This window comes from Capricornis sumatraensis, chromosome 3 (assembly GCF_032405125.1).
Source record: "Capricornis sumatraensis isolate serow.1 chromosome 3, serow.2, whole genome shotgun sequence".
Lineage (NCBI taxonomy): Eukaryota > Metazoa > Chordata > Mammalia > Artiodactyla > Bovidae > Capricornis > Capricornis sumatraensis.
The window spans coordinates 71,681,773-71,697,511 of NC_091071.1; the positions used below are offsets into that span (position 1 = coordinate 71,681,773).

At 39.2% G+C, this 15,739-nt stretch overlaps 1 protein-coding gene across 6 annotated transcripts in view; it reads right to left on the bottom strand.

Moving 5' to 3' along the window:
• Nucleotides 1–6,896: 6,896 nt before the first annotated feature.
• NOSTRIN (nitric oxide synthase trafficking) overlaps nt 6,897–15,739 on the bottom strand; it is a 65,630-nt gene continuing 56,787 nt past the window's right edge. For 4 of the 6 annotated variants that reach the window (XM_068967823.1, XM_068967819.1, XM_068967825.1 and 1 more), the window contains 4 exons: nt 14,163–14,288; nt 12,847–12,961; nt 11,618–11,707; nt 6,897–8,438 (listed from right to left, as the gene is read on the bottom strand). In XM_068967823.1, the coding sequence (XP_068823924.1) occupies nt 8,302–8,438; nt 11,618–11,707; nt 12,847–12,961; nt 14,163–14,288 (468 nt within the window). In that variant the 3' untranslated portion in view covers nt 6,897–8,301. The remainder of the gene's footprint in view (nt 8,439–11,617; nt 11,708–12,846; nt 12,962–14,162; nt 14,289–15,739) is intronic. The other 2 variants (XM_068967820.1, XM_068967824.1) reach the window with 2 other exon arrangements.

Here is a 15,739-nt window from a genome sequence, read left to right on the forward strand (position 1 = left end):
GTTTAAGTCAAGCTATAAGAAGTCATGGATCAGTAATGATAAAAAATGAAAGGAGTGAGTCCAGCCTGTGGTTTGCAACTTCTAAAATGTACTTCACAGAGTAAATGCTATCATCCTAATGTCTTAAAGGAAGGAATGTTTTTATCCTACACCAAGAGGGATCTACAGTTAAAGGACAAACCTTTGTATCAGAAGAAAGTTGGCAGTGTTCTAAAATATCTAGAAAAGGATCTAATTTTGAAAATCCAAATGTAGAAAATTCATAAGCAGTTTCCATTTTGTAATATTTATACTGGTTAGTTGTGGTCTAGACATATATTTGACATCTTTGGAGTCTATTCAGTACAGACTAGAACTCAATCAGTTTTCTTCTAGGATTTCATTTTTGTCACTATTCTTTCCTTTTAAATTTGGTTTTGTTTAGGTCTGCTGACTTTAGTGGAAGACACACACTACTGTCTCAGGATATCTTGGGCACGCCTAAAAGCCGTGGAGCAGTGGCCTCCATGCTTCTAGCTACATCTGGCTTCCCCTTGTTGTCTGGTGGGGGGAGGTTAAGCCAGTTGTCTAGGCAGGGCTGGAGGGAGCTTCAGAGCACCATCCCTCAGCTGCCTCTCATGTCTAGGACTTGGCTCAGGGTTCTGCTCACGATCGTATAGCAGTGGAATTTATCTAAGAATGCTGTGGACTAGTGGGAATGTTATTACTCAGCCATTCCCAGTGTGCAGAGCAGCTTTTAGGTACCACCGATTGATACTATCTCTGCAGAGATGCAAGGCTGATAAACTGCCCTGGAGATTGGGGTGTGTGGTACAAATTATCATCTTATCCTGTCTTAGCGTGAGCTTGGCTAAAGAAGTATTTTAACAGGCAGTTCAGTGAGCAGACTATCCAGTTTTCCTAGGGAAACCTTCACATTTGGCTTTATTTTGTAATATACCTACATTTAAATGAATATAGAAAGCCATATCAAAACCCAGCTTTGGTTTTTATGGACCTGGCTTGGTTTGGAGTTTAAATTATACAAGCAGGATCCATTTCTTAGCTGTTTCTCCTGGGTTAAGATTCCATGTGGTCAACCCCAGCAATTTCAAGCTCATCTCAATCTCTGAACCAATCACTGGTGATCAGAAGAGTAAAGTATATACATTGGATTAGGTTAGATCCTCTGGAAACCCAGGTCTGGAGGTGGATTAAGCACAATAACTGAGCTAAGAGTAGGGATGTTATTCTTTAAATGGAAATAGACACTAAATGTTTAATATAAAAAAGATAGCAGGTGACTATTATAGTGAGTACATATTTACTGAATTCCCTGCTTGAAATATAACAAGGAACAAAAAATTTAAGAAGATATTTTCATTCATTAAAACTAGAGAAAAACCACATATCCTGCCACAAATTCTGAGTATAATGTTTTGAACCATAGAGTGAAAAGGCACCAGGCATTGATTCTGAAAGATCTTTTTTACCTGCAACTTAGAGAAATGAAGATTGGGGATGAGAGATTTAATGGGGAGCTCTCCGCTTAGATCCATTTCTCCTCAAGGACCACCATTCTTCACTTTTAACTGGGGGTCCGTCTCGTCAAAGCTATGGTTTTTCCAGTAGTCATGTCCAGATGTGAGTTGGACCATGAAGAAGACTGAGCGCCAAAGAATTGATGCTTTCAAACTCTGGTGCTCGAAAAGACTTGAGAGTCCCTTGGACTGCAAGGAGATCAAACCAGTCCATCCTAAAGGAAAGCAACCCTGAATATACATTGGGAGGACTGATGCTGAAGCTGAAGCTCCAACACTTAGGCTGCCTGATGCGAAGAGCTAACTCACTGGAAAAGACCTTGTTGCTGGGAAAGATTGAGGACAGGAGAAGGGGGTGACAGGATGAGATGGTTGGATGGCATCATTCACTCAACGGACATAAGTTTGAGCAAACTACAGGAGATAATGAAGAACAGGGAACCTGGTGTATTACAGTCCACGGAGTTGCAAAGAGTGGGACACAACTGAGCAACTGAACAATAATGACACACTTAAATTTTAAAGTTTGATACATTATGAAAATTGTGCTTTGAATGGTTAAGAATACATATGAAAGGGAAACCAAGCTAGTCCATTAAACTTCCTCTATCCATTTTATTTAGGATGGTATCTTTTAAAACAAAATAATAGTTTTCAGCATTTAAAACCTTCCTGATACAGAAATAAAGCACAAGATATAAGATACAAAGTACAATTTCTTAAATGGGAAAGAAATATGCCTAAGTAATAAAACTAATTGAAATGGAATCTCAGTGGGGTACACTAACCTATTCCACATTTTGTAATAAAATGGAACAAGAACTCTAAAATTAAACTCAAACACTAGTTAAGTTGAAAAAACAGAATCAGCACAAAATCTGCTTAAATATAAGTTTTGATTTCCCATCTAATGAGGATTAGAAAATGTTGCTTCTCCTCCAGTTCAGAGGATTCTGATACAGAGACAATTAGTTATACTTTAATTTGTGTACCATGACAGTGAATTGCCTGTTTAGCTATAAAGCTAGCATAGTATCTTTCCAGGTGGCTCAGTGGTAAAGAATCCGCCTGCTAACGCAGAAGGAGACATGGGTTCTATCCCTGGGTTGGGAAGATCCCCTGGAGGAGGAAGTACGACCCACTCAGGTATTCTTGCCTGGAAAATTTCACGGACAGGGGAGCTTGGTGGGCTACAGTCCATGGGATGGCACAAAGTTGGACACAAACAACTGAGCATGCAAAATAGCATAGTAGCTAACATACAGTAGAAATTTAGTAAGTATTTGTCAATGTTGAGCACATTTCCAGACTCAGTAGAAAATTATTTAATGGGAAATTTAAATTACATCTTTGAAAAGGAGCTGACTTGTTCGGTAATACTTACAGGCATGCTGCTGAGATGTCCAGCAATTTTTAACAGGTAAAGACAGCTGTATAGGTAGTTCTTGAAAAAATGGTAAGCTAATCGAGAACAAGACTCTGAATAAGACAAGGGTTTCATCTTTGTAGAAAAAGAGTCTTGTCAAAAGTAAGTAAAATGGAGAGTATGCAAGCTATTTCGAATCAGCTCCTTTCATAGTATTGTTAAACATGTTGTGTGAAGTATGAACAATGTATGATGGGATGTGTGAAGAATATTGGAGTTTATAGACACGTTACTCTCCTTATCAACTAGGCAAGCTGGAGGTAGCTGCTAGGCTAAGGTGCAACAAATGGAAAAACTTCAAGGAAGAAATTATTTTACTCAGCTGCATAGATTTTTACAAAAATTCAGAAAGAGGCAATATTTAAGGTTCAAATAAATGTGATCTATATAATGGTAAATCTTGAATAAATGCTCTGTGTGTGAAAAATTCTGCTTTCCAGCATCAACATGGTAACATGAAAAGATCTGAGAATTAAGATGTGGTCCAGTTGTTGCTCTGTTATCAAAATTGATACATGATCTTGGACAAATCAGTTAATCTTTTTGAGCTTAAATCTTCTCTCCAACCAAATTGCACTATGTGTAATTTCCCAAACTTGCCTTTTTTGTTGTTGAGCAGCCCAAGGAAGTTTTCTTCTATTTTCAGTTAATTAAAAGTAATTATCATAGACGTTTGTTGCATTTTATTGTGTTTTTCTGTATCTGTATGGATTTTCATCTTGTAGCTGTTAATATGGTGATTTATATTAATAGGTTTAAAAAAAAATTGAATTAAACTTGCCTTCCTGGAATAAATCTTAGTCATGGCGTGCAGTCTGTTTAGTTTTGTTTTTAATAATGCTAGATTCAGTTTTGTGAAATTTGCTTTAAATTTTTACTTCTATAACCATGAATTAGATTGGCTTATAATTTTCCTTTGTGTATTAACATCATCTGATGTTGGTATCATGGTTATCCTAGGTCCCAGACCCTTGAAAATAGTTGAGATGTGTTCCTTTCTTGTCTGTTTCTGAAAATGTTTGATTAAGGGCTTATGGCTTTCGAACACACATATAAAACTCTCTTGAGCCTGTGTTTTCTTTGTAGGAAGATGCCTTTAGAAAAATGCATGTTAACTTTTTAATAGTTATTGAATTACTTATTCTGTTTCTTCCTGAGAAATACATACTTTTTTGAGAAATTTGTCTCTTGCAGACTTTTTTTTGCAAATTAATTGATGTGAAGTTGTTAATAATATATAATTTTGGTTTTTGATATCTACTGCACCTGTAGTGTGTCTCCTTTTTTCTTAGAAATAATGCTGCTTTATTTATGCCTTTCTTGTGCTTCCCTGGTGGCTCAAATGGTGAAAAAATCTGCCTGCAATACAGGAGACCTGGGTTCAATCCCTGGGTCAGGAAGATCCCCTGGAGAAGGGAGCAGCCACCCACTCCAGTGTTCTTGCCTGGAGAATTCCATGGTATTCAGGAACCTGGCAAGCTACAGTCCAAGGGGTTGCAAGAGTCAGACCTGACTCTGGCTAACACTTTCACTTTCATGACTTTCTTAATTTTGCCAGAGGTTTGCTCTGTTGATTAACCCTTTCAAAGAACCAACAAATAGCTTTATTCATTGGTTTATTCACAGCTTTATTCAGCCTCTTGTCTTATATGTCATTAATTTCTGATCTTTCTTTTCATTTATTTGCTTTAGGTGGTTTCTGATGTTTTTATAAATTCATAATCAGGATGCTTAATTCATTAATTTTATCCTTTTTCCTCTGGTACTTTTTTTAAGTTGCTTTCCTGAAACTATAGGTTTTAGTACGTAGTAACTTTCTTATTTTTTATTTCTAACAGTTAAAATTTTCTATTAAGATCTATTCTTTGGCCATGTGTTATTTAGAAGTGTGTGTGTCTGCACATGTGCTTGTATGTGTACAGGGACACATAACATATGTGTTCTCCGAACACACAGGGTTTTTTCACTTATTCTTTTCTTAATGATCTCTTATGTTGTTGTCACACAATTTCTAGAGCATTACTTTGTGGCCTCGTATGTAATCAGTTTTTTAAAATAATAATTTTATTTATTTTTGGCCGTGCTAGTCCTCTTTGCTGCATGGCCTTTCCCCTAGTTGTGAGCAGGGGCTGCTCTCTAGTTGTGTGTGTGGGCTTCCCATTGTGGTGGCTTCTCTTGTTATAGAGCAGATTCCAGAGCTCTCAGGCCTCAGTAGTCAAGGCATGTGGGCTCAGTAGTGTGGTTCCCAGGCTCAATAGTTGTGGCCCACGGGCTTAGTCGCCCCATGGCATGTGAGATCTTCCCAGATCAAGGATCAAACCTGTGTCTCCTGCATTGGCAGGTGAATTCTTTACTGCTGAGCCACTATGGAAACCCTGGAATCACTTTTATACATGTGTACTTTCCAGAGGTTACATTTTATCTGCAGCACCATTTTATCTGCCCATAGCGTTCAGCTCAGACTTCCCTTGTGGCTCAGCTGGTAAAGAATCCGCCTGCAATGTGGGAGACTTGGGTTTGATCCCTGGGTTGGGAAGATCCCTTGGAGAAGGGAAAGGCTACCCACTCCAGTATTCTGGCCTGGAGATTTCCATGGACTGTATATCCACAGGGACACACACACACCCCACAGTGTATTGGTCTGTTTCCATTTCAGAAGACAGAGGAAAAGGATTTACTGTCTAGTATTGAAGCAACAGATCAGTGAATAGTAATTCCTCTTTACCCTTCAAAATCCCTTCTCTTGATCCCCTGCCCTCAAGCCCATCTTTCCTGAGTTAGACATTCTTCCTACTCATGTCGCCACAGACAGTGGGATCTATTGCTATGTTGATTCTCTTTCCAAATTTGGTTGATTGCCCCTGAGGCCATAAAGACTCTAGGGGAGGAGGGACTTTTTCTTGGAAGCTGGAACAAAGTTATATTATGTTCAAATTACTAATCAGTTAAAACCTTATACTGTACAATAAAATTTACTTTAACCCAAATTGAATATTATTTTACTTTATGATGAATCAGATAATACTCTATGAATATTAATTATTATGAGTAATTGAAATGCAGAAAAGTGAAATTAATCTTTCTGGTTGACATGACAGGATAATGGATAGTCAGAATTTATTGTACCAGAAAGAAGGTAAAATAGAGTAATGTCTTTGATATTTTTAGTAAAAATCTGACTCAGACCTCTACTGCCTATATTTCAGGTTGCTAATGTTGCTAGAAAATTCCTGACATAAGAAAATTGCCTAGTGGAGTATAATTATGAAAGCCCAATTAAGAGTTTAAAAGTCTTAATATTAAAAAAATTATTTTATTCTCTGTGGAAGACTTGGGAACATCATTAATATTCCCAATATGCACTTAATTTTTACCTAAATCTAAGTAGTACCATCCCTACCTGTCCTGCTAGAAAATTCTTGCCTTTCTAAGATGATATCCAAGTCTATTATACCCCAAAATATTTGTATTTTTATCTAGTTTAATACTATAGTCTTTCTTTGAAGTTTAAAAATTACATATCGCAGATGCTAAAAAAGAATTTGCAGCAACATTTTAAACCAGGAAAACCATTTATGTCTTTACAAAGTAAAACTGCTTTAGGAAGAAAGAGGGGCCCCTTTGAAAATTACTTCTAAAGAGTTTCAGGGTCCAATCATCATTATCATCAATTTACACAAATGATCGCGTGTAGGCTGCAGTCAATTGCTACACAATTTCTTTTATCCATCAAGGCTTAATGGAAAGAAGATGAAAAGGAAATAGAAATTCAAAATCTCTGTTCATGGTCTTAATGGCCTATTATTCAGCCAACTTTCAACACGTGGAAAGCCTTCGTTAATACGCCATTAAGGATGACTTTAAAACTTCTGATCTGTTCTTCTGGGCTGTAAGTTTTATCTCACATAACAAGTTTTACTTGAGCTCCTTCTGGTCTGATATCTGTATTTATAAATATCTTTGTTAGTTATATCCTGCTTTAGGAGTGTAATGGGGCAGAGTATAAAAAATATATGTACCTTATTTAAAATATATTTGAAAATTTCCTTTTTCACAGTATAAAACTTGACAAGTTAAAAAAAAAAGAAGTAGGGGGCAGGAGAGTAATAGAATGGATTTTAATCATTCCTTTAATGTGAGACTATTTGGCACAAAAGTAAATCTGATTAGACGTTCTCGCAATATCTTGACCTTCCGTTCAATGGAGTGTGTGATCTCCAGAGTGACGTAGGCCAGTTTCTGAGATGCTGCTGTATCACGCCTCTCCATTCTAAAATGTTCCCCTTGGGGAAAGTTTGGGGGCCTATTCTCTCATTCTCCATCTTTTCCCATTGTAGGGCATTTGCGGAAGCAGCAGAAATCTCTCTAAATTTTCCATTTTGACAGAAAATTCTGGTTTTTAGAACTTACCATTCAAACTGGAGACTCATTAGCATTTAAGTGTCTGTCACTAAAAAGTTGCTTAGGATATTCCTTGCATCACGGCCTGGAAGGAAATTACAGAATTCCTAGTTTCTGAATTGGTGTATGAAGTTTCCAGCTGGGCAGGGAGGCATGAAATTTCAGGCACTGTCTCCTTCCTAACCCTTTTCTATCAGCCTTGCTCTTATTCTCAGATCTCCAGCCATCTTTGACTCACACTTGACCTCATGCTAAGAGCAATTCTGTTTGTGGGTTGGGATATGTAAGAAGCCACTAACTCAGAAGGTCACTGGCTCAGGATGGAACTCCTTTCTGCCCTGAGGTCCTTTGCCTGGCATAGAGTCCTCTTGTCTACCAACTTGTCTTCCGACCACACTGACTATCCACCCTGGCTCATGATCCTTTATTCTGCTGTCCTTAACTTGGGTCTGCCTCACTGGTGCTTTACCTGCCTGTCTCTGCTGAGGTCTTCTTCATCGACTTGATGTGTATTCTTCCCCATCTCTCTGGCCCTGCTTGACCCCTTGTGGGCCTACTGTGGCTGTTGCCACCCAAGACTTGAGGAAAAGGACTTCTGCATCCTAATCTCTGTTGCGCCACCAGAAAACTATCTGACTTCAGGCTAAACTGCTCTGCACTCAGCCTTTTCTCCCTGTGAGAGGGGCTGTTTGGGGTTATTTCTAGAGTCTTTTAGAAAATTCTAGGAACATGGTACATCTTTTTCACCTCTTTTTACCTTCCATCTTCTGACTCTGTTTGAAAGAACTAAGAGTGCAGAATGCCATGATATGCCTGCATCATGGGCTCATCGGCATCATGCCTGCATCATGGACCCAGTTAGGAAGATAAACCTGTGAAGACGACAGCATTTCCCTTTATTTGCATCACATTGTATAATTAGCAGTGTGTAAGATGATGCCTTCAGAATTTCACTCATGCTTGTGAAGCTGTGTTCCCGGCATTTGAAGGAAGCTCCTCCACATAAGCGGCAGGAAAATGACCCTTTTTTCCCTTTAAAGAGCCAAACCACCATCCTTCATCTTTCTTCTTGTATATCGTCACGATGTCGCCTGTGAAAACGCACATACATTTAGTTAGACAAGTGAGTTCCTGCGATTAATACCTTCCCGAGTTTGATCAGTTAAGATAGTTTTTAAGGAGATTCTGCTTTCAAGGAGTTACTTGGTAGCTTCACTTTTCTGCAGGTGATTCAGACAAAGCAAAACTTATTGACCACCTCTGCATGAAGCAGGCAGAACACAGAGAATATTAAAAAGTTAGGTAATGGACAACTGAGTTGTGCCATAAAGTAGTTTGATTAGAAACAAAATCACTTTGGATCCTATGTCCTTGTGCTGCCTGGTTCACTTTGGATAGAACTGATGGGTTGTCACCAAACTCTTCCTTGGTGTCTGTGCTTTAAGGGTTCCTCATGTTGGGGGGCACCATAGCTTGGTATGCTGACTGTTAAGAGTATGTCTTGGCTACCAGAATTTTCTTTAGATCAAAGCAGCTTCTCTTCACTGTATGTGCCAGCTTCATAGCCCAAAGTTCCAACCTACAGCTTTGCACAATAATATAACCCCTTGTTCAACAATTTAGAACATTTGAATAAAATATCCATTTGAAGACAATACTCCTTTAAAGCAATGATTGAAGTAAATGGAATTCCTAGGAAACACATGGCTCTTCTCTAATTCTCTGTTAAAAAACAAGATAAAAACACTAGTCCCCGTCTTGTGAGAGAGTCCTTTCTCTCTGGCTGCATCCTGCACATCAAAGTGGAAACATCCCCTTCCTTCAGGATCCAAGAGCTACTTGATCTTTAGCATCATCACAAAGTCATTTTCAGTTTTTTTTTTTCTTTCACTTTTCTCCCCAGTAATTTTCTTTCTAAGGCAAAGGAGACTGTCGACCCCCCTTCTATCTTTCCTTGGGCACATCACTATTTTTTCTTGCAATAGATCATTCTCAGTCTAGAAACTGTCTAATGTGTTCTCTCAGGTCAATAGATTGACACAATCCACTACTGGAATTCAAACACATAATTTATGGACGACTATGGCCATCCAGTAATTAAGACTCCACGGTTCCTATATAAGAGGCGCAGGTTTGATCCTTTGTTTCCCTAAGACACCAACATGTCATTCCATTTAAAGAACCCACTTGGGATATAATGTATAAGTAGGCTTTGCAACCAACAGAGAACCGAAGACAGACAAGATGATCAATTTAAGGTATTAACTATGTAACTCAAACTCAGGATCCTGGGTTCTAGGTGCCATCTGGGGTATGTGTTTTAACTCATATGGAAAGTGGGTAAACTGCATTTCATTTACTCACTGATATAGGTAGTCTTAGGATGGCGTGATGAATAACAAAGTGACTTCTATAACACTTAAAACTTTTAAATTAAAGGCAACATTGGTTTCAGATGAAAGCAGGAGTGGGGTCTACTTTCTATTTCCTTTTTTCTTGTCTTTACTTATTTCTGAGCTATAAGGTGAAGTAACTGCGTGGAAAACTCTGACTGGCAAACTGAAAAGGAAGCGCCCATGAACCAATAGCAAATATGTGGTGGTGTCCCTGTTGTTTAACTGTTAAATCCATTTTGACTTTCTGTTGATTCTGGGTGCTGTGTCCTGGTCATGGAATATAAATTTTCTCCTATGACACAATTCTTTCTCACCAACATTTTCATCTCCAGATCTCTGCCTTAGCTTAACATTCGAACATGGTTGCTAACTGAACATACAAAGAAAGTTGAGGCGGTAACCTTTTCTCATTTAATAATCTTGAGGTTTTCACAACCCCTTGTTGTTCAGTCACCAAGTTGTGTCTGACTCTTTGTGACCCTATGGACGGCAGCCTGCCAGGCTTCTCTGACCCTCACTATCTCCCGGAGTTTGCCCAAGTTCATGTCCAATGAGTCGGTGATGCCATCCAACCATCTCATCCTCTGTCGCCCTCTTATCCGTCTGTCTTCAATCTTCCCAGCATCAGGGTCTTTTCCTAAGAGTCAGCTGTTCGCATCAAGTGGTCAAAGTATTGAAGCTTCAGCTTTAGCATCAGTCCTTCCCAAGAGTATTCAGGGTTGATTTCCTTTAAGATTGACTGGTTTGATCTCCTTGCTCTCCAAGCGACTCTCAAGAGTCTTCTCCAGCACCACAATTTGAAAGCATCAATTCTTTGGTTCTCTGCCTTCTTTATTGTCCAGCTCTCATATCCATACATGATTACTGGGAAGACCATAACCTTGACTATATGGAGCAGTGCTGGAAAAGTGGTGTCTTTGCTTTTTAACACACCGTCTAGCTTTCCTGCCAAGAAGCAAGTGTCTTCTAATTTCATGGCTGCAGTCACCATTCGCAGTGATCTTAGAGCTCAGGAAGAGGGAATCTGTCACCGCTTCCACCTTTCCCCCTTCTATTGGCCATAAAGTGATGGGACTGAATGCCACGATCTTAGTTTTTTTAATATTGAGTTTTAAGCCAGCTTTTTCACTCTCTTCCTTCACCCTCATCAAGTGGCTCTTTAGTTCCTCTTTGATTTCTGCCATTAGAGTGTTATCATCTGCATATCTGAGGTTGTCCTTACATAATACCTTCCGATGTTAAACAAAAATCTGTGACATGGAGAAGGGGATCTGATTCCTTTGATTAGTTGTAAAACCCCTTTTTGAGAGAGAAATAGGAGAAATATTAAGCTGAGAGTCCTCTGACCCAGGTTCTAGAACTGGCATTTAGCTTAAGCCATGAGAGGAAGTGACATCACACTCCAGTATGTGTAGCTTCTAAAAAGGAAAAAGGTGGGGCTGCGCCTCTGATAACTGTCCATTACTGATATTCTACCCCAACTGAGCACTGTGATTAACAGCGTGACTGGGTTTCCAAGTTCAAATCCTGAGCCTCGACTGCTAGTGACTTTAACCGAAGTACTTCACATTTCTACGTCTCAGTCTCCTCACTCATAAAACAGGCATAAATAATACCTCAAAAGGTTTTTATGAATATTAAATTGGACAGTGTGTTTGCAGGAATGTCTGGCACCTGGTAAATACTGCATAGATATCAGCTGTTTTTATTATGTGAGCTTTCTTTTTGGTGTGCTTATCTATCTTCTAAGAAGGGTAATTATAAACCTGAACTGATTTAACATGGTACTAACTTTAAAAGCTAAGACAAAGGTTATAGTCAAGTTAAAGATTTCACGTGAGAAGGCAAGTCAACTATTTGAGAATGATTCTTACCTTTTTCCAAGTCCAATTCATCATCTTGCCTGGCTTGAAAAGAATATAAGGCCTTGCAAAGACCATTGCCGAGCTGGGTCACACCAGAGGCTGAAAGTTGGATCAAGTTTTAGTGACTAATGCTGGGTCAGTAGGCAAGATGAACACAGTGGAAAAGTGGTCTTGTTTTCACCACATTGTGCAGAGCTTGAATATGTTGAAATCTTCCCCAAAGGAAAGTTTATCATTGTACATAATACTCATTCTTTGATTCAGTAACCATTTCTGATGTAGGTACTATGAGAATGAACTATGTATATTATATACTCCAAAGCTATAATATAGAAAATAAGTCTAGAGACAAAAATTATTATAGTAGTAATAATAATGATGACAGTTTTAAATTGTTTTCCATGTGAATTTCATATCAGTCAATCTGTGTTGACCGATGTTGTATTTGTGTCTTGGAAAACCCACACTTGTTTTTCCCATCAGGAATATATTGGAGCAGGAGCTTCCTACCATTATCCCCAGGTACTTAGGGAACTGTTTCTCAAACTGTGCAACCATGGGTCTTTAATGTACAGGTGGACTACAATGGCCTGGGTTTGACTGAAACTCATTTTTGCCAAGTTCTAATCAAGAACCTAGAGAGTCGAGGTTGTGGTAATACTATAGTTGAAAAATAATGGGTAATGAAATGTGCTTGTGTGGATGTGTGTGTGTGTGTGTGTGTGTGTGTGTGTGTGTGTGTGTGTGTGGCGGGGGGGTTGAAAGTTAAAAGGCAGTGGGGGTAGATGGACAAATGACCGAAGTCAAGTGACTGAACAAAGCCAGTAGGCTTTGGGATCGCGATGTTTCTCATGCAGAGGACGGGGTTTCTTTGGCAGTCTGAAGGAGGCTGTGGAGACAGGGCTGCAGAGCTCCTCACTGTGTTTCCAGGGTGAGCGTGTGGACAACAAATTAAGGCTGTCTGAATAACATGGATGCTGGGGACTGGGGGTACCTTCCCTAAAACATTAGCGAATTCTTCCCCCCCTCCCCCACCTGCATTCTTCTTGAGTCCTTCCCACCTTTTGGATGACATATGCACAGAAAGCTACACATTCTAATAAATTAAGCAGTCCTGATTGAAATGTTAATTTCCTTGAGCCAATTTATATCAATGTGGTTCTGAAAATAAAATATAATTTTGGCAATGTGCTTTACTGATAGGACCCAGCCTCGAATTATTCTGGTCATGAGATTACCTGTAGATGAAGGACTTGGAATTCTCTGCCCATCAGAAGATGCCCTGTTTACAATATTCTCTAATCTCTTCGTCAGTATGGGCCGAGATATTCTCACAGAACTATGTGTCTGCTGCTGTTTGAATAGGGGGGAAAAGACATTTTTAACAGCGCTATCAACAGAAGTATTTGAGAAAAGTAACTCTTCTGCAACTGTTTTCCTCAGGAAACTGTTTTTTAATTATTGGGTGAAGGATATAAAGAAATCATTCGATACATTTCTAAATCCTACTATAGTGAGGTTTTGTTACTGAAACCTTAATATTTTCAGAATTCAGTTCAGTTCAGCCACTCAGTCGTGTCCTACTCTTTGTGACCCCATGAATTGCAGCACGCCAGGCCTCCCTGTCCATCACGAACTCCCAGAGTTCACTCAGACTCACATCCATTGAGTCAGTGATGCCATCCAGCCATCTCATCCTCTGTTGTCCCCTCTCCTCCTGCTCCCAATCCTTCCCAGCATCAGAGTCTTTTCCAGTGAGTCAACTCTTTGCAAGAGGTGGCCAAAGTACTGGAGTTTCAACTTCAGCATCAGTCCTTCCAAAGAACACCCAGGACTGATCTCCTTTAGAATTAGATATTACTATATTTTATAGCCTGTGTTTACAATTCTGACCTGAAGCCTTAAGCCAAGTAATATTTACACCATTCCTTCTATAAATTCAACTTTAATTGGTTTTGATGCAAGTGAAATAATCATGACTTTGTAAATGACTGAGACCCTTTTAGAGCTCAAGTCTCAGAAAGAAAACTGTCCCTTCATCACAAGGTAGTTACAGCTCCCTCTTCTGGTAGAAAATGGAAAACAGCTAACCGTGTATACTCACATGCTCATCAATGCCTAGAGTGAAACACTGGGAAAGCATTAATACATGTGTGTGAACCTTTTAACTGTGCTCACACATTATCAACATCATGTACTATGTTAAATGGATGAGACTACTGCTTATCACAAAATCTTACAATTTAAGTCTGTAATAGAAATTTTACTATAAGAACATGTTCAAAGGATAAGGTTAGAAAATGAGAAGGAAGAAGGAACCCAAAGTATTTTTAACTCATTAATTTACCTATGAATACAAAGAATTTGTTCATTTGTGTTTAGTCTTTGTTACTCTGCTCAAAAAATAATTAAATTTATCTTAAAATTGTGCAATTGGAGATTTGAGCATATGGCATATATAATTCATAACAGCTTTTTTGACCTGATGCTGCTTTGAGTCATTCTACCCAACAAGGCCAGTCAAGGAATTATAACCAGCCTCTTAAATGTTTACCTTTTCTTTCCACTTGAAGATGGAGTTACTACAGGGATGATTGGGTTGAGGTCTTTGCTCAAGTTCTGCTAACACGGATGACAGTTTATAGGAGTTTGCTTGCAGAAGGTCTAGTTTCAAGCTATTCTGTGGAAACAGCATTTGACCACATGAGTAAATTTCTAGAGAAGGAGGCACAACTCACTGTGGCTGGATAAAGGGACATCAGGATAACTTCCAAGATGACAAAGAGGTTCAGAAAAGTACACATTCAACTCATGTGCAATTCATTTGCAGAAAATGCTGAAGAGAGAAAAATAATGGGCCCTTTAAGAAGTCTAAAGAAAGCCTTAGTTGTCGAGTGCGTCTCATTCTGGAACCTTGTAAAAAAGGTAAACCAGAAAGCTTGATAGGTATATTACTCATCATTTTGTGACAAAGAAGAGTTTTACTTAACTTTCTGCTGAGGAATGGGGAAAGAGAATAGTAAGTGCTGATTTCAGAAGGCAGGCTTTCAGGGGGCTTTGAAGAAAGGCAATGGAGCCATGGGCACTTAACATAAAGAAGAGAATTGACTCTTGTCATCAGAATCAAACTAAAATGATGTGTGGCAGGGTTTTTGTTGGTGGTGGTATTATTTCTTGAAGAGGTGAGGTCTTATATTACCTGGAAAGTTTGCAGTAACACTTCTGAAAACTAGAAACAATATTCTGGGCTATTTGAATATAAAAATAAAGAGTGAAACTAAAGCTATTAGTCTCTCCTGTTTTCAATTTGACCTTGAACTAAAACTTTATATTGACTTCTTTGGCAAGTTGTGGTCAGTCAAAGTAAATCAAAGCACAGAGTCTAAATACTGGAAAGAGTCTGCTTATCTAACATTCTCCTCACCGTTGCCTCTCCCTTCTCCACATCTCCATACTGGGGATCCCTTTTTTTTTTTTCTTTCTACTTTTTGGCTGTGCCACTCGGAAATCCAGGATCTTGATTCCCCGACCAGGGATCAAACCTGTGCCACCTGCAGTGGAAGCGAGGTGTCTGAACCACTGGACTGCCAGGGAAGTCTGCAGCCTGGGATTCATAATCCTAACATCCCTGTCAGGGGACCACAGCCATGGACCAAACACCTCCAGTCGACAGGGAAGGGCTCTAGTCCTTGGAACAATTCACTGCACAGCAGGCAGGCACACCTAAGGTGCAATCCAAAGCTCCTCCGTGGCTTCTAGCCTTAGATCCAGTCTGCACTTGGGAACATCAAGAGCAAGTCTTTCTGTTCTGTGGTGTGTTCCTTCTGGTATCCAAAGATAATATCTGCCCCCATACACTTTCAGTTTCTGCAACAATTTCTCAGAGAATATGGCTTGCCAACATTCTTGTTTCAAATATGGCACTGGACCAAGAGCCAATGAAATAGGAAATAGAGATTCCCCTGCAAGAAACCTCCCCTGCCTAAGACAAAATCAATCTACCACCATTACTGGTAATAGTTTCCCTCCCCCAGATGTGGGGGTATATAATCTCTGACACAGATATTTGGCATCCACTATTTGAAGACCCTTTTTGCTTCATCACTAGATCCTAAACACTATAAATTCAGG